The sequence below is a fragment of the Gobius niger genome, assembly GCF_951799975.1.
Source record: "Gobius niger genome assembly, chromosome: 9".
Lineage (NCBI taxonomy): Eukaryota > Metazoa > Chordata > Actinopteri > Gobiiformes > Gobiidae > Gobius > Gobius niger.
Genome location: NC_136860.1, coordinates 9362705 through 9389821, shown reverse-complemented (window position 1 = coordinate 9389821; position 27117 = coordinate 9362705). Strand labels below are relative to the sequence as shown.

The following is a 27117-nucleotide window of genomic DNA, read 5'->3' as shown; positions in this document are numbered from 1 at the left end:
TGTTGAACTCTCAATTCTACAGACTTTAGTTGACATCTCCATGGAAACGAGCTGGAGACGTACCCACTCCCGGTTAAGTTATAGTCATGTTTTAGCAGAGGCGAGCCGATTAGCACAAAGGCACATGTTTGTTTGAGGTATTTTTTAATGGTGAAAATATCTATCATAAAATAAATGCTTGTATTTCAGTTTTGTTTATTGGGTTGAATCTTACGCGGTGTGCCTTTAAGAACACATAAAACAATTCACAATTCCGCTGATTTCCATAGTCAGGTATAGCCTGGCTAACACCAGACTAAAATCACAAGTGATATTTAGTCTGGGGACCACCAATGCATTTTCTCGTAGGAGAGGTGTGGTTTACGATCGTCCATACTCGTTTATTGGGCGATACAAAAAAAAAAAAAAAGTATCTTGCGTCTGCACGTAGCCATAGCCAATCATATCATCGTATGAGATGACGTATGACGTACCCGCTGTAAACTTTTGAGATAACTATTTAGAACACGGTCTAAAGCTTGATCGAAAAATACCATCGTGTCTGCTGCTGTCATGGTGGATCCGTAAATAAACTTTTTTTTTTTTTAATCCGTAAATAAACTACAAGCTTCCGTGCGTCATCGTCTTGCCGTCCCTCCTCGCTCTGTGATTGGTTCCCAAATCCACCGGAAAATTTGGGCCATGGTCCCCAGGCTGTTGTGCAGTACGAAATAATTCGAGCGCACACAGCAGCCTGGTGTTAGCCAGGTTAAGTCAGGTATGAAAGTCAGGGAGCTTTTTTTGACTCGAGAACCCCAGTTGGCCGATCATTCATGAGCATTTTCCAGCTTTCCCCCAGTTCCCGATGACCACATGAACGCGGCCAAAGTAGCGCTGACTAGGGACGAGCGGCAAAGCCTTATAAATGTTTAATTTCCAAGCAAGACTAAAGACTTTGAACCACCATCCTTTATTTGATTTATTTGCCATTTACAACAATTGTACACCGCAGTGAGTCTGTAAATGTTTTCACAAGCGTTCGATTCTACTGTCGGGGTGTGTTTTGTGTGTTCAGGAAACTCTGGTAAATCTCAGCGCTCACAGCTGCGGGAGATTCCTGCCTGATGTGACTCATGGGGTGTGGAGCCACAGTGGGTGCCCATGGGGTGGGTGTGGGGGTGACAACTGCTCCTCAAAAACTGTACTTCTATTAACAACTGTTTGATGGCTGATACGACTGGAGTTCATCCCAGGCCTTGGGGAACAGACTCCTATTTAGCTCTGGGGCACCCTTACACGTGCCTCTCCCAGTCCGTAGCACCCCTACATACTATGATGTTATATCTTAAAGGGATATTTCAGGATTTTTGACATAGCACCTCATTTTTCTAGTTATCCAGAGTGTTGTTGATTTTTTTTATTTTATTCATGCAGTCCTTATATTTGAAGAGTTTAGCGGTGCTAGGCTAGTGCTAGGCTAGTTCATGTCTATGGTAACTAGTAGCCTATATTAAAAACAGTCTTACTACACATGGAATTCACAAAGGAGCTTTTTACAAATCAGATATGGCAACATTTGGAGGACGACCCCATGATTTTGAAGAGGTTTTTAATGCAGGCTACTAGATACCATAGGCATGCACTAGCCTAGCACCACTAAGCTCTTCAAATATAAGGACTGAATGAATTAAAAAAAAAAAAATATATATATATATATATATATATATATATATATATATATATATATATATATATATATGGATAACTAGGAAATGAGGCCCAATGTCAGAAATCCTGAACTATCCCTTTAACATCTTAACCTTATCCCTATACCCAAAAAATGTGTTCAAATGACGAAGAAAACGAGGATGAAAAACGCGACAAAAAAACGGCAAAAGAGCGACAAAAACCTGCCGGAAAAGCAACAATGACACAATAAAAAAGCGTCAAAAATACGATTAAAGAGCGAAGAAAAGGCAAAACAAAAAACAACAAAAAAGCAATGAGAAAAATACAAAAACACGACAAAAACACATCGAAACTGTGAATAAAAAAAGCACCGACAACGCAGCAAAAAAGATACAATCAGTTTTGCGGGTCTTACCTTCAAATTTCAAATGAGGCGTTACACTGGCCTATAGTCTGTAAGCTTCAGTTGAGAAGCTTTACGATGTATATGTATTACGATAATAATATAATAAATTTGCATTATTGTTGTTTTATGGTAGTAGATGAAAACAAATATTGTTTAAGTACAGTTAAGCCAAAACAGTACCAGCCCTAACGGTCACTGCTCCTCAGGGATTTTGAATTTTGTACAATGATAATAAAGACCTATCGATTTGCTGCTTCTGAACATTCACACTTAATTTTGACCGGTCACACCGTCGTGTCAGTCAAGAGTATGCCGGAGACTGACCAATAGGACGAGTGGGTGAAGAATATCTGTAATAGAGCACAGAACGGCAACCCTGTATAACAATTTGACATTATCAGCAGCAGATTAAATCACAATGACGAGCACAAGTCTGATCAAGGCAGGGCTTCGACAACACAGAGGAGCACTTCCTGGTTGCAAATAGGCAACCGCACCAAACGAGAATGGGAAAATATCTACAGTGACCAACAACCACAGATCAAATTTTAGTTGTAAACACCAAGAGTGACCGGGGAGTGAAGATATGAACAGCAACAGCAACAGGCTCAGATATTAAAAGTCTTAAAATAACACAACAGTCTTTCTTCTGAGTCCAATATTGAGGTCTTATGATCGGAGTGCTGCCTGATAAACCAGTGCACCGCTGTGGGCTGAGCGTGACATTTCAGACTAATAAAAAGACACCAAATTAGATCCAAAAATGCAGAATGAGTAGATTTGGTTATGATGAATACTTGTGACTAGGGCTGGGCACAGTTAGATTTTTGTTTCAATACCAGAATCATACTTGGTTTAAGATATTGATACCTGAACAATACTTTTTTACGATACCTATATTCAAATATTTGTCATTTAGAACCAGAAATGACAATATGATGAGACTTGGGGGTGGGAACTTATAGGTTTACTTCCTCCCACTCCTTTACGCAGGTTAAAATTTCGTAAAAGCTGCGCAAGGTAATGTAAAAAATATATGTATATGTAATGTACATTGAACTCGGAATAAATAATCATTCAATCAATCAAAAACAGAGCAATAATGTGTGGGAGATCTGCAAATTTACAAAAATGGGTTCATCTCCAATGTCAAGAAATGTGTGAAAAATGGGAAATAATTTGGGGGGAAAATTGTAGCAAAAATAAGGAAAATTGTGGGGAAAATGTGCAAAAAATGGAGCCAAAATTGGAAAATAGGGAAAAAGAAATGGGGGGAAATAGGGAAAATATTAGTAATACAAATAAGAAAAAATAAGAAAAAATTTGGGGGAAACATTATGGATTATTTTTTCTTTTTTCTTAATTGGACAAAAATGGGGGGGGGGGGGGGGGAGGGCAACAAAAATAATTGATTTGAGCTGAAGCCAGAGATGGAGCTTTTTTTTCTCGGTTCCTGCTTTCATTTTTTTATACCAGCAGGGACCATACAGGTATTGTTTAACGGTGCCCAGCCCTGTGACACTTAGTGTGACACATTAAGTCATTAAAACACACTTTGAGTGGTGGTAAAAGCAAATCATAAATGTGTGTTTTAATGCTATCTGGGTGATATTAAAGCGGCTTACAACCAGAAACAGCTCAGTGTTGTAACTCCATTTCGCAGAGACTCACCTCGAAGCCCAGGCGGTCCTTCTCCTTCCAGAAGCAGAAGTGCGTGACCTTCTTGTCCCAAAACTCATCGGGTTTGACCACACAGACCAGGGACACCTCGGCCGGGATCACGTTCTGGAGGAAAACACAAATCGAAACAAAAGATAAGTTCAAGCCAAAGTCTGCTCCTACAATGTTGGTGCTTCTCTGATAGACGGGGGAGTGATTCCGGTGGAGTTACCTGCAGCATGAGCACCACGGTCTTGACGATGTTCCACTGGGATCTGCGTCCGTCCACGATCACCGTGAAGCCTCGAGCCTTACACTTCTCACTGAAGAACACATGGACATAGTCAGACTTTCTTTCACTAAATGGACTTTCATGTGTTTCTGAAATGCAGACTATTTGAAAGGAATCTCTTCCAAACAGTTTCCCCCTCTGGGTCACACCATATCACACACGTTATGCCGATGTAATGTTTGGAGATAACGGTAATGCTACGCTCAACTACACCGCAGCATAAACACTCATTTAGGAGGCTTTACGCTGGATTCACACCAACCTGACGCACTGTCGCTGTTTGGGGGGCAGGGCGACCATTTGTCTGCTCAGGTCTCCTCTGCTCTCTCCGTCTCACCTATCAGAGCAACATCTACACTGAAGCAACATGAACCCCAAAGCAAGCAGGATAGCTGCACAGTGCGTGTTTGCATGTTTGTAGCTATGCCTAGAGTTGACTGATATGGGTTTTTCAAAGGCTGATGCCGATTTAATACTATAGATCAGGTATCTCCAACCAGTAGCTCGGAAGCTACCAGTAGCTCGCCAAGCCTCTCCAGGCAGCTTGCCACAGACTTTCTACATCTCTACACGCTTGATAACTCAAATTTTAGATGCATTTTCAGTTTGTTCTGAACTTGCTGAATACAATCCATGAACAGTTGGTTCAATATAGTAACTAAACTCAAGTCTCTTTCTTTGAAATACCATCTTGGCAAGTAATTCTTCTGAGTGAACTCTAAGTCGCATTTTTCACATGTGCTTTTGAACATAGGTAGCTCTCCGATGTTCATATTGTGTAGAAGTAACTTGCTGGGTAAAAAAGCTTGGAGACCCCTGCTATAGATGATTCAATCATAGTTTCTGTCCCAGCCTTGATTAGTTAGCTTACTGTTGCTCCAAATATTGTGGAGGTTAAAACTATCTCAACGACTTGTATCCATATTATCTGAGGTTTAGTGAAACTAACTCACTGTAGTCAAATTTGTAGCTAACCATTTCATTGCGATGATGTTCCCCTGAGTCCTAGGAGGTTGTGGGAGGACTCGTTATAAAGCCCTGACTTCGCTTTTTTCAAAGCAAAAAAGGGGAAGTCTCTATCAATATCACTAACTCTATCAGCACTAGATCTGCTGATAGCCGATATTGTAAAATCCCCAAATATTGGCCTGATATATCGGCCGGCCAATAGAAGCTGTCGTTCCACATCGCGCAACCCGGCCGCGCACGCCATGATCTACGTGCACGTATCGACTCTACCCCGCGCACACTTCTGTTTCCACCGCACACGCATTTGTTGTGGGAGGCGCCCCCACAGAGGAGCACGCTGCACAAATCATCATTAAAAGTTTTTAGAGCCGCGATGAGAACAAATGTGGACTCCGGTGGGACTTAAGGAATCATTCAGAGGAGCCAAGCTGGATTAAAACAGAAAAGAAACCACTAAATACAACTATGAAGGTAAGCTACATGCAAATGTTACGCTAACATCAGCTAAAGCTGCGCTAACATCAGCTAAATGCTAATATCAGCAAAATCCCATTTTAGAACAGCCGTATGATGTTGTGAAATATTAAATCCGCATGACCTGTGTGTTAATAGTGAGGGCTGTATCAGACACGGACTAGGTGGAAGAGTCTTACCTGGGTATGCTGAGCAGGTAGTCGAGCGTGGCGCTGAGCTCCTCCATACTGGTCTGGTCCGAGCACAGCGGGATGGTCAGGATGAGCCCACTGCGCCGGTCCTTACCCCCTGAGGAGACAAAAGGTCCCATTGATGTATTTGTTTATGGTGAATATCACGTTGTATTCCAGCTCTTAACCTGAGAGGAAGGCCAGCTTCTTCTTGAGGATGGGGAGGATGGTGGTGGCTTCCATCATTAGATTGGACATCTACAAGAAAACAAGGAGCGTTACGGTACGTCCACTATATCAGCTGTTTACAAAGGTTAAGAACACTCAAAGGTAAGATAACACAAAACAAAGACCGAGACACTGTGACACATTTATTATTATACTACACTCACTATGTCAAAAATTGGGGGCTATCATTGTCACTTGTCACTTTGTATTAAACTTAAGGCAAACTCTGATCATTTTGGAGCTGAATATAAACATCGCTGAGAAGCAGAATTCAGGAAGGGCCACAGAGGGATTTGGCAAAAAAAAAATCCAGGTGTTCATTTCCCTTTTTGCCACTAATATATGCTATTAACGGTTATAAACAAGATTTTGTGTTCACATTTTCAACTCAATAACATTTGTTCATTCCAGAGGTATGCAAAAGTTATTACTTAAAGTGATAGTTTGTAAGCTTGCAAAGTGAGGAGAGATAGAGTAAAATTTGAAAATAAACAATAAATGTATTCCTCTCCACCCCCTTAAAGCAGTACTAACTTGTTTACCTTAATACATACTTTTTGTTGTCCCTAAGCTAACTGCGGGCTAGCGCCACTTAAACAGCATTTACAGCCAAGTTTCAGTGAAAAAAATGATCTCCATTGTGTAATTGGATGTACAAAATCCCTCTCTCTCTTTGTCTTTTCTGTCAGCATCAGTATTTACTCCCACGGACAATTAATGAGTAAAAAACGCAACATGCTACGACACCTGCAGTGGCGCGTATGGCCTCTAGGGGTATGAGTTACCTAGTACTGCTTTAACCAGAAAGCCCTCTTTAGTTTGCTAAATGAGGAGAGCAGGAACAGAATGTCCAAAAGGAAAAGTTCCTCCCCCTTCCTCCTGATTGGACCTGACAGGCTGGTTCTGAGGAAAAGTTTGTCTCATTAGTCAACGCGGGAGGATACTAGACTCTAGATTAGTTACAAGATTAGTTACTGAGATCCGGGGAGAAGCGACTTTACAAAAAATTATATTCTTTACTACTGACTTAATTAAAGGAGCTATCCTTGATTTTTTTTAATTTTCTGTTATTGGGATAACATTTGTTTTGAACTTCAGTATATGGTAGAAGCAGACATTTATCCAAAAAATACAGATTTTAAAGCCTTTTAAACAGTCATAAATGTCAGGCTAGTAGGCATAATTTACAGTGAAGTGACAGTTTTCCTCCCTGAAAGTTGTGAAACCTGGTTTAAACTCAGTCCCTGTGACGAATGTTGATGTTGTAAATGCATTAGGAAAGTTTGAGATGAGTTTGGACCGGAAAATAGCAATTTGAAATTTGAGTGACCCTGTTTCTTTGTACAATCAGGTAGAGCTCCTTGAAAATCAAAATGCAAGACCAGGTGGTCCATTTTGCACATTTAAAAAAAATGCATATAACATTTAGACTTCCAGACTATCACTTTAATCTGCAACATTTTGGCCGATAACTGAGAATCCTCTCGGTGCCGGTATTATCAGTCAGGCCCTTCTCTGTGCAAAAAAGACTTACTTATGAAAGCTATCATGTGCTTTAATTGCTTGAGCTTTAATTGCTTGGTTGAACCCTGAAACACTGTGGATGTGGTCGTACTAACACTTAGCCACAAGATGTTACTTTGGGTTTCGAACTGAGTCTTGAAGCATTGGCACAATTGTTTCAACAGAGTGAATGAAAATGAATGTTTTGCTGTGTGGGCCCTCAAAATATATAAATATATTCACAAAGTCGTATTATTTTAAGAGGAAAGCATAGCCAGCCGCTCGTCTCGCCGCATTACGTACATTTGCCCTCTGAGGTCGTTAATTTGTCGATGAAAGTCAGTACTATATTACTTTAAACTGTTCATTGCACCTCATCTCCGCTGTAACCTGATCCCCTGGGTGTGACTTCCCAATCCTCCCACCAACTCCTGTTTTAGAGACATTACATAGTGTCTGTCTGTCCTATAGAGACTGGACTAGTCCAAATATTAAAAGCATATGTGAAATAGAATATGGAATTGTCCAAAGAGAGACTAAATCTATCGGGACAATGACATAAGTAAAGACAAAGGGTGCGCCAAGGGAAACGGTTATAATCAAAAACAGTAGTGAATCTTAAAGACGCAAACTCGCTTTTAAAGTTATTGTTTATTTTTATTGGCATATTTTGCTCTAAAGCCATCAACGAGAATAGCACACTATAGTAACAGTACAAGCACATTTCTTGACCTGATTGTCGTAATGTCAGACAGAGGGCAGGGCTCTTCTATTTGAAAGAGATATCCAAAAACTGAAAACTCATTCGTCAAACGTCAAATCTTCATCATTTTTAGTTTGTGTTTGAGCCCACAAATTTGACACAATCATCTTGTGGCTTCAAATATTTTCAACTGGCAACAACTGCGCCTGTGCTTTTGAACAATACGTATACAACCTTCATCAGTGTCACAACCAAAAACATCAACGTAGACTAAAGACTTGGACTAAAATAGCACTGAGCCAGGCCTTAACTTGGACTATACCCTTGTCTTAGTACACGCAATAAGTACAGCAAGTAAATAATCGGTTCCCTGATGGGCCCAGGACTCTTACGTTACCTGCAAGCCGAATTCTCGCAGTATACGTGAGCTCAAAAACACACAATAATCCATTTTAAACCGCTCCCGAAACCGAGCCAGAGGTGGTTTGGGGCCAAAGAGATACTAATTAACAACGGAAAACAAGAGGTGCTGCTACATACTCACACACAAACACATCACATTATTCAAAACTAAATATTCAATGGATTTTCGGTGTACTTGAACCAATCTCCAAAAGTGCATCCTCTCCCCCAGCCATTCCAGCTGGAGCGATCCCAAATGGATGCTAATGTTATTGGCACTGGAATATCGATCTCTCTCTGACCATGTCACCAGGACTCCCCTGAACAAGAAATCCTCAAATAGAGGGACTCTCCTTGTTAAATGAAACAAAATAAAAATGTATGAGGTATTGCAGTGTCCAAAAGTTAGGAACCACATGTTATATATGGCCTGGTAATACAATGCATAGGTCTTTATATAGCTCTTTTCTGGACACTCAGAGATGCTTCACATTGCATTATTCATTCACTCCATACTTGGTGGTGGTAATATTGTAGCCACAGCTGCCCTGGGGTAGACTGATGGAAGCGAGGCAACCATTTTGTGCGATCAGCCCCTCCGACCACCACCAATCACTCACACACTACATTCACTCAGGCCTATTGTACATGTTTTTAATAAACCCTATTGCCTTTTGTTCACAAGCGTAAAAGCTGGCCTCTGCTTTTTGTCTGTGACACTGGGTGATGCACCAAACACAGAGTGCACTTCAGCATTAGACCCAGTGCTTAAAGCCGTACTGAGTAACTCTTCCCCCTAGAGGCCATAAGCGCAACTGCAGGTGTCGTAGCAAGTTACGATTTTTTTACTTATTAATTGTCTTGGAGAGTAAATGCGACGCTGACAGGAAAGGCGAAGGGAGATTATTATACAATTATACAATGGAAATATTTTTTTTTCACTCAAATTTGGCTGTAAATACTGTTTAAAGTGACGCTAGCCCGCAGTTAGCTTTGCCCGTTAGCATGTTAGCTTCTTCTTCGTGATTCCATTAGTGTGTATTGGTGGCTCCGGACCAGTGGCAGTCAAGTTGCAAACATGGTTTTCTGGCCAGAGACACCAGGGGGAGATGAAAGACCCTCCACTCATCCTATTAACACTTGTATTACCCCCACAGGGACTACGGAGAGGATTTATTAAGGTAAACACGTTACTTAGTACTGCTTTAAAGGGACTATACAGAGTTTAAAAATGCTAAAAAAAATAAAAAAAATGTATTTTCCTCCCCCTACATGTTCCAGCCATGTCCTAATGTGTAGAATGAGCTCAGACCTGTTCACCACAACTGCCTCTAAAATGCTGCACTGTCACTCAGAAAGTTGTTACTTAGGGTCTGCACTAGCTTAATATATAACCTGCAATTACACGTATGGCCTGAGGTGGCAGTAGTGAGTATAAAAATGGCCAACTTGCATCTAGCCCCTTTAAGTGTAAAGTACAGGGACAAAGTAAGCGTGGCGTGTTTACATGCGCGAGCCCCATATGTTCATTAACTCTGGCTCAAACAACACTGTTCCAGCAACCAACCAGACCAGAACTAATCCATGTCCAAACCAGCAATGAATCAGGTCCGAGCCACGTTTAAACTATGACCGAATCCACATTTCGCAAGGAATTAAACAAACACTACAGGCAGGACTGAATAATCCATGTCCAAAGCAACAAGAAACCAAAACATTAAAGAAACACCAGCCACATCCATCCAAGCTAGTAATAAACCAGGTACAAACCAGCAATGAGAGTCAAGAAAAAAGTATCAGGAGTCAGGACTACGCCAAAGAACTAGATCTTGACAACATTACCACAGGCCAATATTTCCCCGAATCCTCGTCCCTAATTCCAGTCGTATCGATCCGTGGTCTGATGCTACTTTATCCCTCTCTCTCGCTCTCACTCTGCGGCCCTAACTGCAGCAGCAGCAGGCGGCGGGGCAGACTCCCTTTTCGGCTGCGCTCGTCTCTCCTCTCGGCCCACAGACACAATGACCTACATTTATACGCGCGTGGCTGTAGCCTCCGTGGACCACAACGCCCCGCGGACAATCCCTCCATCAATAAGTGAATGTTATCGATCTCCCGGTGCCTTTTCACCCCTTACCTTACGAGTCTGTCCGCATTGGAGCTTCCAGATCGGTTACAGTATCCCCTTTCCCTTTCTCCCCTTCGCTTTCCCCCCCTCCGCTGCCTGATGATTCGCAGCGCCTGGATGGACAGTAGATTTTTTTTTCTCCACAAGTTTTACGAATAAAAACAAAAGCGGAGAAAGGGGTTTGTTCTTCAGGCAGCAGAGCAGGCACAGAAAAGAGTGGACTCCCCTCTCTCTCTATCTGCTGCTGCTGCTGCTGCTGTTGCTGCAGAGACCGTTTTTTCAGCGGAGATCGCACAAGCAGCACTTTTCCAAATGAAGCTAGCGTTAGCACGGGGTCATGTGACACACGCTGAGCCAATGGGGGAAGCGGACGCATACAGTATTTCCGGTTTTGTTTCGTGTAATTTATTTTCTTTTTCATATCCGTAATAATTTATTTTTATTCGGGAATTATATTATAAAAATATGCTAAACTTAAATAAATAAATATTTGCATTATCATATATTTATAGTCGCTGCTGTTGTCAAAAAAGTAACTTTTTGTCAATAAAAGTAAGCCCCACCTACTCCCGGTCACGTGTCGGGGTCCGACACAAAAAATCCCGTGTATTTTTAGCATTGACTTTTTAAAAAAGTCAATTATTAAGTGTTTAAAGGGATATTTCAGGATTTTTGACATAGAGTTGTAATTCATGCAGTTCTTATATTTGAAGAGTTTCGTGGCGCTAGGCTAATGCAAGGCTAGCTCATTTCTACGACATCACCTAGCCTCATTGAAAAAACAGTCTGACCCGCTCCACAGTGCATCTGAGGCAAATCACTTACAACACCAGACTAACCATATAAATGTCTGTGTCGATAGAATCATTTTAACCATTTTGCCTTTAAAATACCTTATATTTGAGCAGCATCCGCATCGTGGTTGTATAAGCTACGCAGCGGCCGGAGTGATCTGCTAGAAATGATGCAAGGTCAGTTATATTCCAAAAAATATTCTACTGACACAAACATTTAGATCGCTGGTGTTATAAGTGATTTGCCTCAGGTGCTCTGTGGAGCGGGTCAGACGGTTTTTAATGCAGTGTAGCTGATATCATAGAAATGTGCTAGCCTTGCACTAGCCTAGCGCCATGAAACTCTTCAAACATAAGAACTGCATGAATTACAAATAAAATATCTCCAGAAATCAGCAACACTCTGGATAACTAGGAAATGAGGCCCTATGTCAAAAATTCTGAAATATCCCTTTAAGGCAATAAAACAGAGCAATAAATATGACAATGTCAAATTCAGGTGTCCCTTTAATGGCACGATGCCGGCTAATCAGCTATGTGCTAACTACCAAAACTTGCGCGGGAATTTTACAAGAAAGAAACAAACAATACTTGAAAATACGACAAAATGACTATTATAATTTTGCAGTTTGTATTTTAAACACATTTACCTTGTATGTTTCATGTCCGTGAGTTAGCACATAGCTCATTAGCCGACGCTGTGATGTTAAACTCTTAATAGTTGACTTTTTTGAAAGGTCAATGCTAATAATACATGGGATTTTTTAATGTGACCAGGAGTGGGTGGGACTGTTGAGCTCTATAAATGTAAAATCGTTGATAAGTATTGGGACTTTTAACCCATATTTGGTGATTTGATCATTAAAAACAAAAACTAGAAACAGAAATTGTACAAACAAGCAAAAATAGTAATCAAAAGGCAAAGTTTTCATATGTTGAAAGGACAAGAAATAAGTTTCCTCCGCAGGTTGGCTGGGTCCCTCATAAACATAGGGTTAGGAGCTCAGTCGCCGTGTGGAGCTCAGACTAGAGTTGCTGCTCCTTCACATCAACAAGAGCTGGAGGAAGTGTCTGAGTGAGGGAAGTTTCTGCTCAGGCTGATGTCTCTGTAACACAGCCGCAGCTAAAGAAGAAAAAGATATATTGATGGAATACATGAATTACACTTACATCACCATAGTTTATATATCTTTGTATATTTTTGACATATTCTCACAACTTGATTGTGATAGAAAACATGTAAAAAGCAATAAAATATTCCACAATGCCTTTATTTTTAGTAAGTTTGTGATCTCCGTCTATGAAAACATCTCTGCTCCCTCCTGCCCACTTCTTCATGTTTCTCAGTTGCCAGACGTAGTTGAGATAGGCTATCAACAGGGTAATGCTGCCATCTACTGTTGTATTGCTGCAGTACACACCCACGCATGGTTTCACATGATGGTTGGACACATGCACATAATAAATAATAACAAATAATAAATGTCTCCAGCCCGTCTTAATGGAGATGTTGACTAAAAGTAGGCCTATGACATTGAACTAGATTAGATCCTCATCCAAATCCACTCTTTGATTATTCACAGGGGAAAAAAAGCATTCTCGTTTGTGTCGAGCTGGAGCATGTTTTGTATTGGTAACAGTAGAATCCAACATGTTACGCAGTGTGCCTTTAATGAGTCCTCAATCACCCAGAGCACAACACTGACCGATACGAGGAGTGGGTGGGAAAAGTGTCTGGAGCTACATTAAAAACCACTCAATCCGGATCGATCCCGAAGATCTCTCCAAATAGCGGATTGTCACACAGATCAGATAACGATGTGATTAGCATCGTATTGCCCTGCTCTCCAACAGATTGTGTTCAGCATAAAGAAAATGCATATAAATGTGACTCATCATGTAGCTATAGGGCTGGATAATATCATTACATTTCTCTGCTAGTGTAAATATTGTAAATATTGCATCTGAATGTTTGTTGAAGTAGTCCTTTTGCCGGTGCTATATATGATATATGATTTGATATTGTGAATGAACTCTGTAGTAAGATGCTCATTGGTCACTGTATAAACCTGCTGTCACTTTGCCTCTGCCCCGGGACGACAGATGAAAATCAGCTTGTAGCTATCTCTGGGCTGTGCAACACATTTGTTGTGCAATGTCCCTGTCAAAATAAATAAATAAATACATTACAAATGGCCACAAAAAACACTTTCCAAGTTTTGCTAAATTTTTACCCATTTTTAACCAATTTACCATGTTTTCTTCCCCAAATCTTATCCTTAAAGGGGCTAGATGGAAGTTTGCCAGTTTATACTCACTACTGCCACCTCAGGTCACACATGTAATTGCACCTTCTATATTAAGCTCGTGCATGACGGCACTTCGGACCCGAATTGGTGGTGGTGAACAGGTCTGAGCTCATTCTACACATTAGGACATTGTTGGAACATGTAGGGGGAGGAAAATACTTAATTTTTAAACTCTGTATAGTCCCTTTAAAGAGGGGGAATTATGTTTTTTTCAATCACATAGCACCAGTCTATATCACACTACAATGATGACCAAACCTTCTGTTGGTCTGTAAATGCAGTAAATTAGAATAACTGCCTTGTATAAAATTGCTCTCTCAAAATGGCTGTAGTGAATGTCTTGAAATAGGCCTCTGTCTCTTTAAGAACCTCTGACCCTTTCCGACACGCCCCCTCCACACGCTGTCTGTGGCATCAGTGGGGAGGGGGTTCTGCTGAGGAGCAGTGGTTGGTTACTCGGCTGGTGACGAAAGCTCGGAGGCGTCTCCAGGAGGTGGAGGCGTTCCTAGGAGGACTCAGGCTAGGGTTGTGCCGATGGACGATGTCATCGTCCATCGGCGATGGATGAGCAACATCACGATGGAGCGCCACCATCGTGATGCCACGCCCCCTCCCGTCAAAAACACGCACTGGTCATCTGTAGGCCTTGCAAACCCACAAACTTTGCAGGGATTGCACTGTAAATTAAATCACTGATGTAACTAATATGCGCGCTAGCGTCAGTAGCCTGCCAGAAGCCACGATGTGTTGGCCGTAATTATTAACGTAAAGACGCAGCTGCTCTGTTTATGACGCGCGGAGCTCTCTCTCTCTCTCTCTCTCTCTGCAGCTCAGAGTTTAACACCGCGTGGTTTTGTTTTGCTTTGCTGCGTATTGAAACTTAAACCGTTTTAAAATGAGATGGCTCTCACATCGGAGCTAGCTGAGCGCGCGGGTTATTCTCACGAAGGACCGAGAGAAGAAAGAGAGAGGAAAGAGAAAGGCGCGGTGCAGCAGGAGTTAAGAGGTTAGAGCACACGGACCGGGCGGCGCGTGGAGCGGCTTCAAACATGTAGCTACGACGCAAACTTCAAAATATTGTCCCGTTCACCCACTGTTTCTTAAACATTACGTTAAAATTGAGCAAATGCAAATAATAAGCTCCGATTTACATTTGTATTAGTGTGATAAGAGCCTTGGAGTTCACGCTCTGAATAAGTCGTTCTCCTCTCAGACTTTACGCACAAGTTTTAACACATTTCTTTTGCAAAAGTCGTGTCCGTGACTCTGTTCAAATCATGTTTAGTTTAGATCCATTTATGCTGCAATCTCACATTTTCCTAGCATACATAGTAATATGCAGCATATATAGGCTATGCAAATGTCTTTAAAAAAAAATGCTTATAATGAGAAATGGACGATATCATCGTCCATCACGATGGTTCACTGTAAACATCGTCAACGGCCAATTAAGGGGACATCGCCCAACCCTAACTCAGGCAAACCTATCCCTAAAATGGCCGCCATCAGAGTTTTTACAGATTACTCAAAAATACGTGAATGTGCCAAGGCAACACTTCAGGCATGTTTTTAATGAGGGAATGACATAATAACATGATGTAATGCTTAAAAAAGTCAATTTTGCATAACACCCCCCCTTTAAATTTCCCCCAATTCTTAATTTTTGTCCTAATTTGTTTACATGATTTTCCCCCCACAATTTTCCAATTTTCTTCACAATTTTTTTCCACTTGTTTCCCCCCCAATTTACCCCCTTTTGATGAGCAACAGCATCAAATCTTGAATATAATGACTTTATATTTCTTTTCGGTACCTGCTTTTGTCGATACCAATACCGATCTAAATCTTTACCAGACTGGTATGATTTCACGGTACCCTGCCCTAATCATGTATATTATAGAGAAATGTGGAAAGCCTTTGGGGCGCTGCCGAGCCACTGGTTTGAGGTCCCATCTCTAAAGACAAACATCTGAGTTCTGAGTATCACCTACAGATGTCAAAGCTACGACGTCATTGGCTCAAACAATTGATATAGCTTGAGGGACACTCCTTCGTGCTTTCAAGGAGAAAGAAGGAGTGGCTGGTTCGCCTTCCCAACTGCTCTTGCCCACCCACTGCACTTTCAGACTCCTCGTGATCTACCATGAAGCTCTCCGCACCGGCCTGTCTGCTCCTCTACATCTGTAAGTGCTTTAAGACCAATATCGAGAGTAGATTGCGTTTGGACTTGTTAATAGTTACTGGTTTAGATCAGTGTTTCTCAAACTCGATGTGGTGTCTCCTGGTTTAGAACGACTTCATTCATGAAGTCACCAAAGCTGTGTCTATCTGGGTGTTATCATATTCCCTGCAGAACTCTATGGGGTATTATTAGGCTTGACTTAAAATATATGAAAATAATCATGCTGTTTAGACTTCTATATACATACTCTGAAATAAGCTGCTGGATTATTGAAGTAGCGGTTTTGAGTTCATGTTTCAGTCTTCTCTCAAATGTTAGTGCTTCAGTGCAGGTTTAGAATATGAAAAGTGACATGAATCTTAATACAAATCAGTACAATTTCAGACAGCAATTTCTACCTAAGTCAATCATTCCAAACGGCTAAGAGGAAAAAGAATGGTGAGGAGCGCATTTGAAAAACAGACTGGGAATCAAAAGCAAGTTTTGTGCTTTGAAGTTTTTAGAACTTTAGAGAGAACCAAACTGGCGAAGTTTGGTTTGGTCCGTCTTCTGCATTTCCGCATCTGACCCAACAGTGACCCACACAGTCTCTGTGTGTCTTTATGGGTGAACAAAAGGCAGCACCGGGAGGCACCATCTTCAGTTAATCAGCTAGGATCTTGGAGGAAACACACCCAACCATAAAGAGAACATGTAAAAATAACCAAGAATTTTAAAACAACCATTTAAATTGCATTAATGGACTTGCAGCTTTCAGCTTCAACCACATCCGTTTGTCAAGGGCTGTGCATCGGCCACAATTACATTCAGCACATTAAACATTTAGTGATTGCAATAATTCGCTGTGGTAATGGTGATGGTAAATGGTCTTGTCTTATACACCTACAGTGGGGAAAAAAAGTATTTGGTCAGTGTTAGATAACATTAAATCGCTATTTATCATCTGGGTCAAGCTGTACAGTCGTACTATCTCGGTCATGGCCTTGACCAGGGGTAGGCAACGTCAGGCCCGCGGGCCAAATCCGGCCCTCCAGCACAGAAACTCTGGCCCTCAAGATTATTTTGAGAAACATAATTATGCAAATAAGAGATCAAATTCATTTTACAGTACTCTAAAAATGCAAGAAATAGTGTCAGTATTTTAAAAATGCCCAGGGAAAATATCCCACTTGGTCCTACACAGTATGTAACGTAAAACAGTGATTCTCAACTGGTGGGTTGGGACCCAAAAGTGGGTCACGGAACCTTTTTCAGGGGGTCATGAGTCCATGGGGAACTTTTTTTTCAATATTTCCAAGCTGAAACTACATGGAATTTCAGTTTTTAAAGGGATATCTACTGCTTGTTCATTAAAAACGTTTGTCGGAAAAAACAATATTTTGTACGATATATGACAAATAAATGTTTAATGTGGATTATTTTGGCGTGTCATCCGAGGGTAACGTTGGGTCACGACTTGGGAACCACTGATGTAGAACTTCGGCATTTGCAGAAAAAAAGTTCTTTACTTTAGGCTACAATGTTGAGGTCCGGCCCTTGGTGTTTTGGCAATGAAGAAAATCGGGCCTCCATGACACAAACTTGCCCACCCCTGGCCTTGACTGTGGTGCTCAGGCGCCCACTCTCAGCTGCTGAATGTTTGCTTGTGTATCAGTCTGACGCTCTGAGAGGGTATTTATCCCTTTTCTGTGGAAGCATAGACAGACTTGAATGGAAGGACTAGGGCAATGTCTCGAGTTCATGTCTCCGGGTCCCGCACCGATGGTAAATAAACTTCTCCTGTAAAAGACATCCAGACTGCTGCCTGTTTTTCATCCATCCTCTCCAACACCATTGTTACTTCTCTAGCCGTCAGTTTCCTATAGACTTTCTATTGGATTTCGGCCAAATACTTCTTTTTCCCACTGTACATTATGCACTCAAAACGGAACCACTCACCCACTCACACTCTCATTCATACACCAATGCTCGCAGACACTGGAGGAAAGGAGGGTGAAGTGTCTTGCCTACGGACAAAATGACAGTGTGAACCGTTAGGAAGAACGCCAGGTGATCAGGATGATATGGCTAACTTCCTGTTCATATCATAAATACTGTTTAATAAAATACAATGAAAACTGTGCTATTTTAACATCCAAGGAGCAAAGGGGCCAGTTTACGGAACAGTGTGGGAAAAATACAAACTCACCTTGTTTGATCCACAGTCGGAAACCTCTCCAGGTGAGCCAAACCTTCAGCTGTATGGAGCTTGACGATGCTGAGGACTAAATCCCATTCTCAAAACCTTTTTGGAAGAAAAATAAATAAATATTAAGAGTTCAAAGGAACAACTCTTAATATTTTTTTTAATTGAAGTATTTGGTATATCCTTTCAGTATTTACATTTTTAATATAGGATATTTTTTTCTAAAAGTCCATGGAGATTTTCAATGGGATTTGTACTTCCAGCAGGATGCAGGACTGTTGAGCTCCATTTGGAACGATAGACTTGTTTGGGTGATTAGCTCCATGGGCCGGTCGAAGATCAAAAACTCAAAAGCTAAAATGAAGTTCCAGCATGCCCCTGACATATAATACATGTCCTTTTGACATACAACGTACCTGTCCTTGTCTGTTTGGCTGCAGATGGAGTGTCTTCGGTGGAGAACTGTTCAATTTATGATGTTGTGGAACATCTCCAGCTGACTCAAAAACGCAATTTGTTCACGATGGTTCGGCCGGTCAAGAATTCTACGTCAATCACACGGGTGAAGCTGGACGTGTCTGTGTACGCCATCCTGGATGTGGTCAGTATCACGGCCAACACACAAAGACAATGATTACAATACTTAGTCTCATACTCTCAAACCAAACAAACCAGCACATGGCACGGCAAAGCCATTACAGCCCCAGCAGTCCGGCGACAGCAGCATGATTTGGCCAAAGTTCAGTTTTTTATTTTTAGACTCTGTTGTGTCAACAGAGCCTCAGTCTGGATCAGAGCTGTCTGGCTTTTGCCAGAACCAGAGATCCAACTGGACCTGATGGGGCTGGACAAGAGTCGTGTTAGTGGCCAAGTAAATGAGTTTGTGGCTCTTAATAAGGAAACTTCTTCCCACATTTGTACAGATGGGTCTAAGGATCCAAGTTCGGGGAAAGCTGGTTTTGGAGTCTACATTATGAATAGTGAAATTGGAGACAGTATGCAAGTATCTGATTATGTATCTGTGTTCACCACTGAGTTGTTAGCCATTTGGTGGGCTGAAACGGCATATATTTATTCTGATTCTATGCCTGCCTTACAGGCAATTCCAGATGGTCCCTCTGGGGCTAGGGCAGATATTGTGCTGGAGATCTTGTGTTGCCTTCGCCGAAAAGAGCTTATGGGGTCTAGTCTTGTGTTTTCCTGGGTCCCATTTCATTCAGGCATAGTGGGGAATGAAGCTGCTGATAAGGAGACTGTTCTCGAGACAGAGGTTGAATATATGATCCGTTTAGGGAAGGCTGAGTGTGTCAGTATTTTTAAAGCTACTATTCATCAACAATGGCAGAGGGAGTGGGAGAATGAGACGAGATGGAGACACATTTTAGTTGTCAACCTCTGGTGCAGGGCAGTAGACTCCTGTGGTTATCGGCGGGGTGAGTAAAAATAACCAGATTAAGACTAGGGCATTGTGGGCTTGCTGCATATTTGAATAAAATGGGCAAGCATCCAGACGGGCTATGTCAGTGTGGTCAGCATGAGACTATTCCACATGTTTTACTGTCCTGTGCCTGTTAATCTGTTAAAAGGAAAATATTATTTCAAGAACTTACAACCCATGGGCTTACAGTGTTTTTAATGAAATCTATGTTTTTGCCCAGGACAAATTTGCGTTAAATAGATGGGGCTGTTGTTGTGAGCTATCTTCTCTCCACCAACTTCAAGAATCTGAAGTGAAGTAATTTTAGTGAACAGAAGAGGGCAGCATTACGCTCTGCCGTAAACCATTCGAAGAAGAAGAGTCAGAGCTGACTCATGCTACATTAGGATGCTATCATGGTTTGTAAGTAGCATGTAGCAATTAGCCAGTAAACACATGTGCAGCTCACATCTATGAATCCCTTTATACCTTTACCTTGAAAGAATTGGAAAGTTATGGAAGTTGAGTGGAAGTTGAGTTTCCAAAAGTTTTAAATCATATGTGGATTAGTCTGGCAAACACAGATTCTTGGAAATAGTTTAAGAGGGTCGTAATACTATTGTTCTAAGAAATATCTTTTTAAATTCTCTCATTCACAGCGAGAGGTTGATCAGACCTTTATATCTTATGTGTGGGTTACAATGGTAAGTAAAACAAATAAATAATAATAATTCATATTCAATCAAAATAGACTGAATATTTTTCAGTCTATTTTGATTTGTATAAACACTTACTTTTTAGGTTTGGGAAAATGAGTTCATCCACTGGAACCCAGAGGACTACTGTGGAATCACGGAAGTGGCTGTTGCTACTGATGCTCTGTGGAAGCCAGACATAACCATTCAGGATATGTAAGTATGAAAACGCCTGGCAGTTGTTTACTAGAGCTTTGAAATGAACTGTAGAAAAGTTATCTGACCTCTATTCTCAATTCAAATTCTTAAAGTTGTGAAATGTGCATATAAATTCATCCCTGCAAATCTCGATATTAGGGAAGTTAGAAATGAGTTTGGACTAAAGCTAACAGGTTAAACTAAACTTGCAAATTGCTGAACTTATGCAAGCCGAGGTTGTCTGATTCTTTGTCATGTAATTATTCAGTTGAGCTAAACCACATGCTGACTCCAACAGTATGATGTGTTCTGTTCATATTAACAAAGAGCAATACAACATATTGTTCTGTCTCTGCTTGTTGCACCAGGATAGATAAGGACAAGTCCACACCCTGCCCCTATATGATGGTCTATCATAACGGCTCCGTGGAGCACAAGAATGACCAGGTGGTTGTGAGCACCTGCCGGATGCACGCGTACAAGTTCCCCTTCGACACGCAGAGCTGTGACCTGTCCTTCAGATCCGTCATGTACTGGGGTAATACTCATCACTGAAGGACTGCGGAGGCATGTCCAGGCTTTGACCCAATGGTGCCACTTGGTTATGCTAGGCAGGGCTGGCCATGATCCCACTATAGGTGAGAGTGGGAACGTCGAGTACCTTAAGTGTAGACACGGCACCTGTCAATCTCATTGTCCATCCCTCCTTGAACATGAATTGAACTGAATCAAGGCGCTTTGCTCAGAAATCAGGACACCACTACTTAAACTTGTTTATTCATTGATTCACATAGATTACTTTATGCACTTTCTTTTTCAGACGATGCAATTCAGCTGATTCCTTCGGAGAACTCGACTGAGGCCACAAAGGGGTCTCTGAAAACACTGAGGACTCAGTATGAGTGGCTTTTCATCAACATCACAATCACCAAAGGGAAGGTTACCCCCTTCATCCATCAACACGACGTGATCACCTACAGTGTGAGTCAATACAATTACAAAGCTGTTTAGTGAAGCCGAAGATGTTTTTTTTTTTTTACTTTCTTCTTAAAGTCTGCACCTCAAAAGGCCATGAAGGGTTATTTGTGAAACCAGAGTTTAGGCTTTGTAGGCACTCACAGGGAATGAGAAGTATAGCATGTAATTTACCATAGCAACAAGGTTTTTCTGAAGACTGAGCTCCTCCTGAAGCGATAGGAAGCAACCCACTAGACACGTATGCCATATTTTGACACTTCTTGTATGAACGCATCATTAGAACACATAATTTAAAATAATAATTCCATTGTGTTTTCTTCTGCATGTCTCTGACTCTCTCACAGATCCTGATGAAACGGCGCTCAGTCCTGTACGTAGTGAACTTTGTTCTGCCAGTGCTGTTCTTCTTCGTCCTGGACTTTGCCTCGTTCCTCATATCAGACACAGGCGGAGAGAAACTGGGCTTTAAGATAACAGTGCTCCTGGCTGTCACTGTGATGCAGCTTCTGTTCAACGAGATCCTTCCCTCGGCCTCTGACCGTGTACCACTCATTGGTAAGTCCAGCCACAGGGGTATACTACGAAGCTGGGTTAGAGGGTCACCGGGGTAACTTCAGGGTGCTATAAAGCTGGATAACTTTCTAGCAGGGTAGAGCTCCATGGAAATATGCACTTAGCTCAAAACCTGCTCTGGACCTGTAACGCCCTTCCACCGCAGGTACCGAGAGATCACCAGGACCATGAATGAGACCATGAGAATTGCAAAGTTTTTAAGGGTTTTACTTCAAAATGAAACTGTTGTTCACTGCAACAGTACACTCTATTCAATATGTCCATTCTACAGGACTTTCCCGTTTTAATGCTCAGTAGAGCCGCTAGTGCCATTGCGATTAACTCGGTTGTATAAACAGCAAGATGGTCGGAGAGCCTCTTTCTTACGCCAACCGTAAATGAGGGAGAACGAAAGGTTCAGCTGGTTCTAAACAGGTACCCCTTCACACCTGAATGAAACATGGCCATTGGCCCACAGCAAATAAAAGGAAAAACTCAAGCAAGAAAAACCACACCCAAAATTAAAGAGGCAGTACAGGAGAGCCCAGTTCTACCATGTTACATTCCTCCCTGTTGTAAAAATCATTGTCCCAATGATTGTCCACATAATGTATATGTCTCAATGTCTTCGAGGCAGGCAGTTTGTAGGTCTAGTAGAGAATGTCAAGTCGGAATTGCCACCTGGTGTGGCACCGGTAGCAGCATCATCACCAGCAGCAAGATCTCTAAGCAATGGTGGCCCAAGCATAATCATCTTTACAAGAGGCAATACAAGGAGCACCATCCTGATGAGCAAAGGCAGGGTTTGGCCAGAACCCAATCCATGCTTGGACCATTTACACATTTACAACAGGACAGGTGTTCTTACGTTCCAACAGGCTCTCGTTCCCTTCATTTACGCGATACTCAAATTTCCAGTATACCCAAACAATGCTCTAAAAGTTACCATTTGCCTAAAAAAATCTGCCATTCATCAAAACTTCACCCCCCCATGCATCTTCTTGGTCCTTCCACCAGGTGGTCCCGTAGCAGGAATTAATCTTCACTAATGCCCGGATTCTTCTTAAGACTTTGTGCTCTTGAATTCTCAGGGCAAGAGGGCACAGTGCTTTGGATGTCAGACCAGATTAAACCGTATACTGCAGTTGGACAATGAAGTGTAGCTAGTGAGTCCAAAGGCTTCAGCTTGAACTCGGTTCTCCCTGTTTAGTTGTGGGTTATTCGGTTTTATCATTCACTCATGGTCTATGGTGATCCTGCCCGACAACGCCAAAGTACCGAGAGATCACCAGGACCATGAATGAGACCATGAGAATTGCAAAGTGTTGAAAGGTTTTATTACTAAATGTAGGCAGTCTAGTAGATGTCAGCGTGTTGGCTTTTGTTAGAGGTTCGGGAGAAGAGTCCAATGCACACCAGTTACTGTGTGTTCTTGGCAGGGGTCCAAGCTACTTCACATGAATTTCCCAAAACAAACTGACCAGGACAGAGAAAAGTGAATGAGCAAAAGGTTCAGCTAGTTTTACACAGGTAGCCCCACCCCTTCACATTTAAGTGAAACATGGCACCCAGAATTAAAGAGGCAGTGCAGGAGAGCCCAGTTCTACCATGTTACAGACCAGGTTTGGTTCCCAATTTGGTTAAGAAGAGGGCTCTTTGACCAATCAGAGGAGAGAATCCACCGCTTTGTCGCCCAAACTCTGCGGTGTACAGAGGGAGAGAGGGAAACGGAGGAAGCACCTTGATCAGCACCGAGAGAAGGAAGCATTGATTCACAATGTAGTGACATCGTGTTGTAACTTTTCCTCCACATGTGGCTGCCGAAAATTTTGCATGACGACAAGAAAAAGGCTTGTCGTCCACATAATTGTACATTAGAGGAACTACTCCAGGGTCAGTTCAACCAGCTTCGTAGTATAGCCCTCTGAGTGGCTCTTCAAGAAAGTCTGGTTTATGAAACTCAGACCTCACGAAAAGCCCTAAGACTGATGAAATGTATCAAGGTTATTATTTTAATTACTTTTCCCCCCCTCTTCAAATGGTAAAAACGTAAATAAATATGTGTTGTGGTTGCCAGCGGTGTTCTGTGTTGGGATCTTCTTCTTGATGCTGCTGAGCCTCCTGGAGAGCATCGTGGTTCTGCATCTGATCAACAAAGATGAAAAACAACACCAGGAACCAGACCAGGATGAAGTCTACAGGCAACTTAAGGGTACTGTTTGTTTACATGTTTTGTAGACACCATCACCAAACTGCCTGGTTCAGATTCTGTCCGTGGCCAAACTATAAGCGCACACTCTGCTGGCCTGATGTATAACTGCACTTTATACTATACCAAAACAGGCCTATATTTAGATTAGATTGTTTATTCTCCACAAAAAAAATCAAGGCTAAGAGGTATATAGTAGCTTGAAATGACATACTGTAGATCCTTTAATACAGTGAGAGCAGATTTGAGAGCAATTTAGGTGGAACAAATGGCAAGTCCATTGGTTCCTACTCCATTTGGAGGGGTTAAAATCCAAGTTTGCAAACCTGAATAAGCCATTGAACTGAGGAAGCGCCTTAGATGACAGACAAAACATCCTAAATTCTAAAACAGCCCAGTACTGGTGACTACCTGGACCTTTTCTACAGTTGTACATTTGCAGTTATTTTGTCTGTTTTATTGTTTCTAGATGTCCTCAGCCTGAGTCACAGTGCCATTCCCTCAAACTCCACTTTGGAAAAGGTAAGAGCCTAAAACCAAGATGGTGTTTCTTTCCTTGTGCAAAACGGGACTCCCTAAATGTTTGAACTGACTCCCTAAATGTTTGAACTGACTCCCTAAATGTTTGAACTGACTCCCTAAAAGTCTTCCATAAATGAAATAGTACAGTCAGCATCATCTTCAATCTTTTTCCCCATCCCCCTTTTCTGAATTACAGTTTCCATTTGGTGTATGCACAATCTGCTATTTCTAAACCGGAAGGGGGGACATGTTTTGTTTGTGGAGTTATGTCTAGCGGTCTTTCCAGTTCTTTAACATAATTTTGAAGGCCTGACTCAAAGCACGCACCCAGAGCACATGATTACTTAATATGCATGGGCAAAAGGACATATTTTAGGGAACCAGGAAATACGACCTCATGTAAAGCGCTTTGTGACCATGTCTGTGAAAGGCGCTATATAAATAAAGATCTTCTTCTTCTTCTTCTACAACCATATTAGTCCAGTGCTCCGGTCTGTGCAATGACTTCCTGTCACTCAGATAATAGAATTTAAAACAAGCTCTGCTTGTATACAAGTTTTTTTCATGGTTTAGCCCCGAAGTCCATCTCTGACATGTTCAAGCCATATGAACCACTTCTAGCCTTGAGAACTTCAGGGAGTCAATAATAAACACGGTGAGGCTAAAGCTAAAATCGTACCTATGCATTCGACAACTAAACATATTTTATCTGCACTCTTGCTTTTTTTTATGGACGGATTTGATCTGTTTTCTTGTTAATGTATGCATCTGTGAAGCACTTTGAATTGCCTTGTGCATGAATTGTGCTCTACAAGTGAACTTGCCTTGCCTTACCTATATACGACCTTATTCAGGTCGGAAAAATACTAGCTACCAGTTGGTTGGAAGCGATTTCAAGCGTGAAACACATACTGTATAATTGCAAATAATAATAGTTACTTTATTATTCGGTATACATTCGCATTGTATTCGATCTGTGCAAATAATGCGCTACATTAAAACAAATGTTAACTATGGCAAAAGCCTAGTTTTAGTAGAACAAAATCAACAATTGCAGCCACAAAATTGCAGCAATCCTTGCATCTAGCAGTCCAAACTGCTTATACCAGTGAGAAAAATGGACATTATTATCCTATTAATGTGTCAGTTGCAGCTGGATCGATGTCATCAAGGAGTGAGTCAGTCTGTGACCTCTGACTCTGAGACACTAAAAGTCTGCTCACAGATGTAAGTGCTGCCAAACTTTGTAGTTTTACTTGAACTGCTGTTTGCGGGAGGAGCGAAACAACACCCCCAATTTCATGCAGGTGGCCAAAAGGTGTACTGCATCCATACTGTAAGGGCTTACCATTGAGAATGAATGGATAAAGTTATGAGAGTTAGAATAAACCATAAGTGTAAGTCACCCTCTGGCGGGCCAATGGAATGGCCTGCGGGCCACACTTGGGCACCCCTGCTCTAGCGGGTGTGCACATTCACAACTTGACTAAATCTCGGCCAAGAACGCAATTTTGTAAATCAGCAATGCTAGGAGGCTGAAAATTTCACGCACGTGTATTGGTTATACTCCTATTGTTGTACACTTACATATTTTATGATCTTAATCAGTGCAACTATACCAAAAATCACAAGATAAACCGGAGCAACCAAAATGAAGAGACTTTAGTTCGGGTCTATTCTGAACTCATTTGTCTGCTTTTTCAGGCTCAGGTGTCAGACCATGTCCTGAACGCGCTGACCGAGTTCTTTCAGAACAAGAGGGAGGAGGCGGGACCCGGATACTGGACCAAAAAGGCCACGATCATCAACCGCATCTTCATCGTCTTCTACACCACTACAGCCGGGATCTTTCTGGGGACTGTGTTTTATCACTGGATGTCTGAAGGAGACCACTGAATCCACAACCAATGACAGTCGGGTTAACTGCACAATCCCCACTATGTTTGTAAGAACATGCGTGAAGTCTCCTCCTTGCATTGTATCATCGGCCGTATTGTCATGCATTTCTACAGCTCTTTTTTCTCATCATTCTCATTGACCGCAGGGCTTTGTCAGCTGCGTGAATAAAACAGCGGTGCAAATACTGTACAATGCCATTGGATCACAGTGGCCTCAGTGTGGTGCCCCTCGGAGACGTCATGCTTTCTTGTCATTTCATGAGAATTGCCTTGTGTATGAATTGTGCTCTACAAATGAACTTGCCTGACATTGATGCCCGACACATGAGCGAGATTCATTTGTGCATGTTTGTGTATTCCTGCATGCTGAGGCCGACTCCTGCTTGAGAGCTGAAAACGCTTGATCTGTCTCTTTGTGTCCAGCAGAGACTGATGTCACGACAAAGCTTAAACTGCCCAACAAAACTCGAGGCTACTCTGCATTGTAGGTATGAAACACGAATAAGCCTGCATCAAGCACAAATAAAAGAGTTACACAAAACCTCAGACAGATTCTTTCTCTTCTGTTCATGTCTT

At 41.8% G+C, this 27117-nt stretch overlaps 2 protein-coding genes across 3 annotated transcripts in view; one reads left to right on the top strand and one right to left on the bottom strand.

The window, feature by feature from the left end:
• Positions 1-10830, bottom strand: part of sestd1 (SEC14 and spectrin domains 1) — a 43803-nt gene extending 32973 nt beyond the window's left edge. For both annotated transcript variants that reach the window (XM_079562890.1, XM_079562891.1), the window contains exons 1-5: positions 10612-10830; positions 5827-5896; positions 5648-5756; positions 3966-4056; positions 3746-3859 (exon numbers count right to left, since the gene is read on the bottom strand). In XM_079562890.1, coding sequence (XP_079419016.1) covers positions 3746-3859; positions 3966-4056; positions 5648-5756; positions 5827-5896 — 384 coding nt within the window. In that variant the 5' untranslated portion in view covers positions 10612-10830. The remainder of the gene's footprint in view (positions 1-3745; positions 3860-3965; positions 4057-5647; positions 5757-5826; positions 5897-10611) is intronic.
• An 8080-nt stretch (positions 10831-18910) lies between these two features.
• LOC306968412 (5-hydroxytryptamine receptor 3A-like) lies at positions 18911-24150 on the top strand (the record flags this gene model as incomplete). The annotated part of the gene is made up of 6 exons (XM_079563759.1): positions 18911-18943; positions 20291-20400; positions 20751-20920; positions 21203-21363; positions 21705-21915; positions 23990-24150. 6 exons carry the CDS (start codon positions 18911-18913, stop codon positions 24148-24150), a joined length of 846 nt encoding a protein of 281 aa, XP_079419885.1.
• Between the last annotated feature and the right edge of the window lie 2967 nt (positions 24151-27117).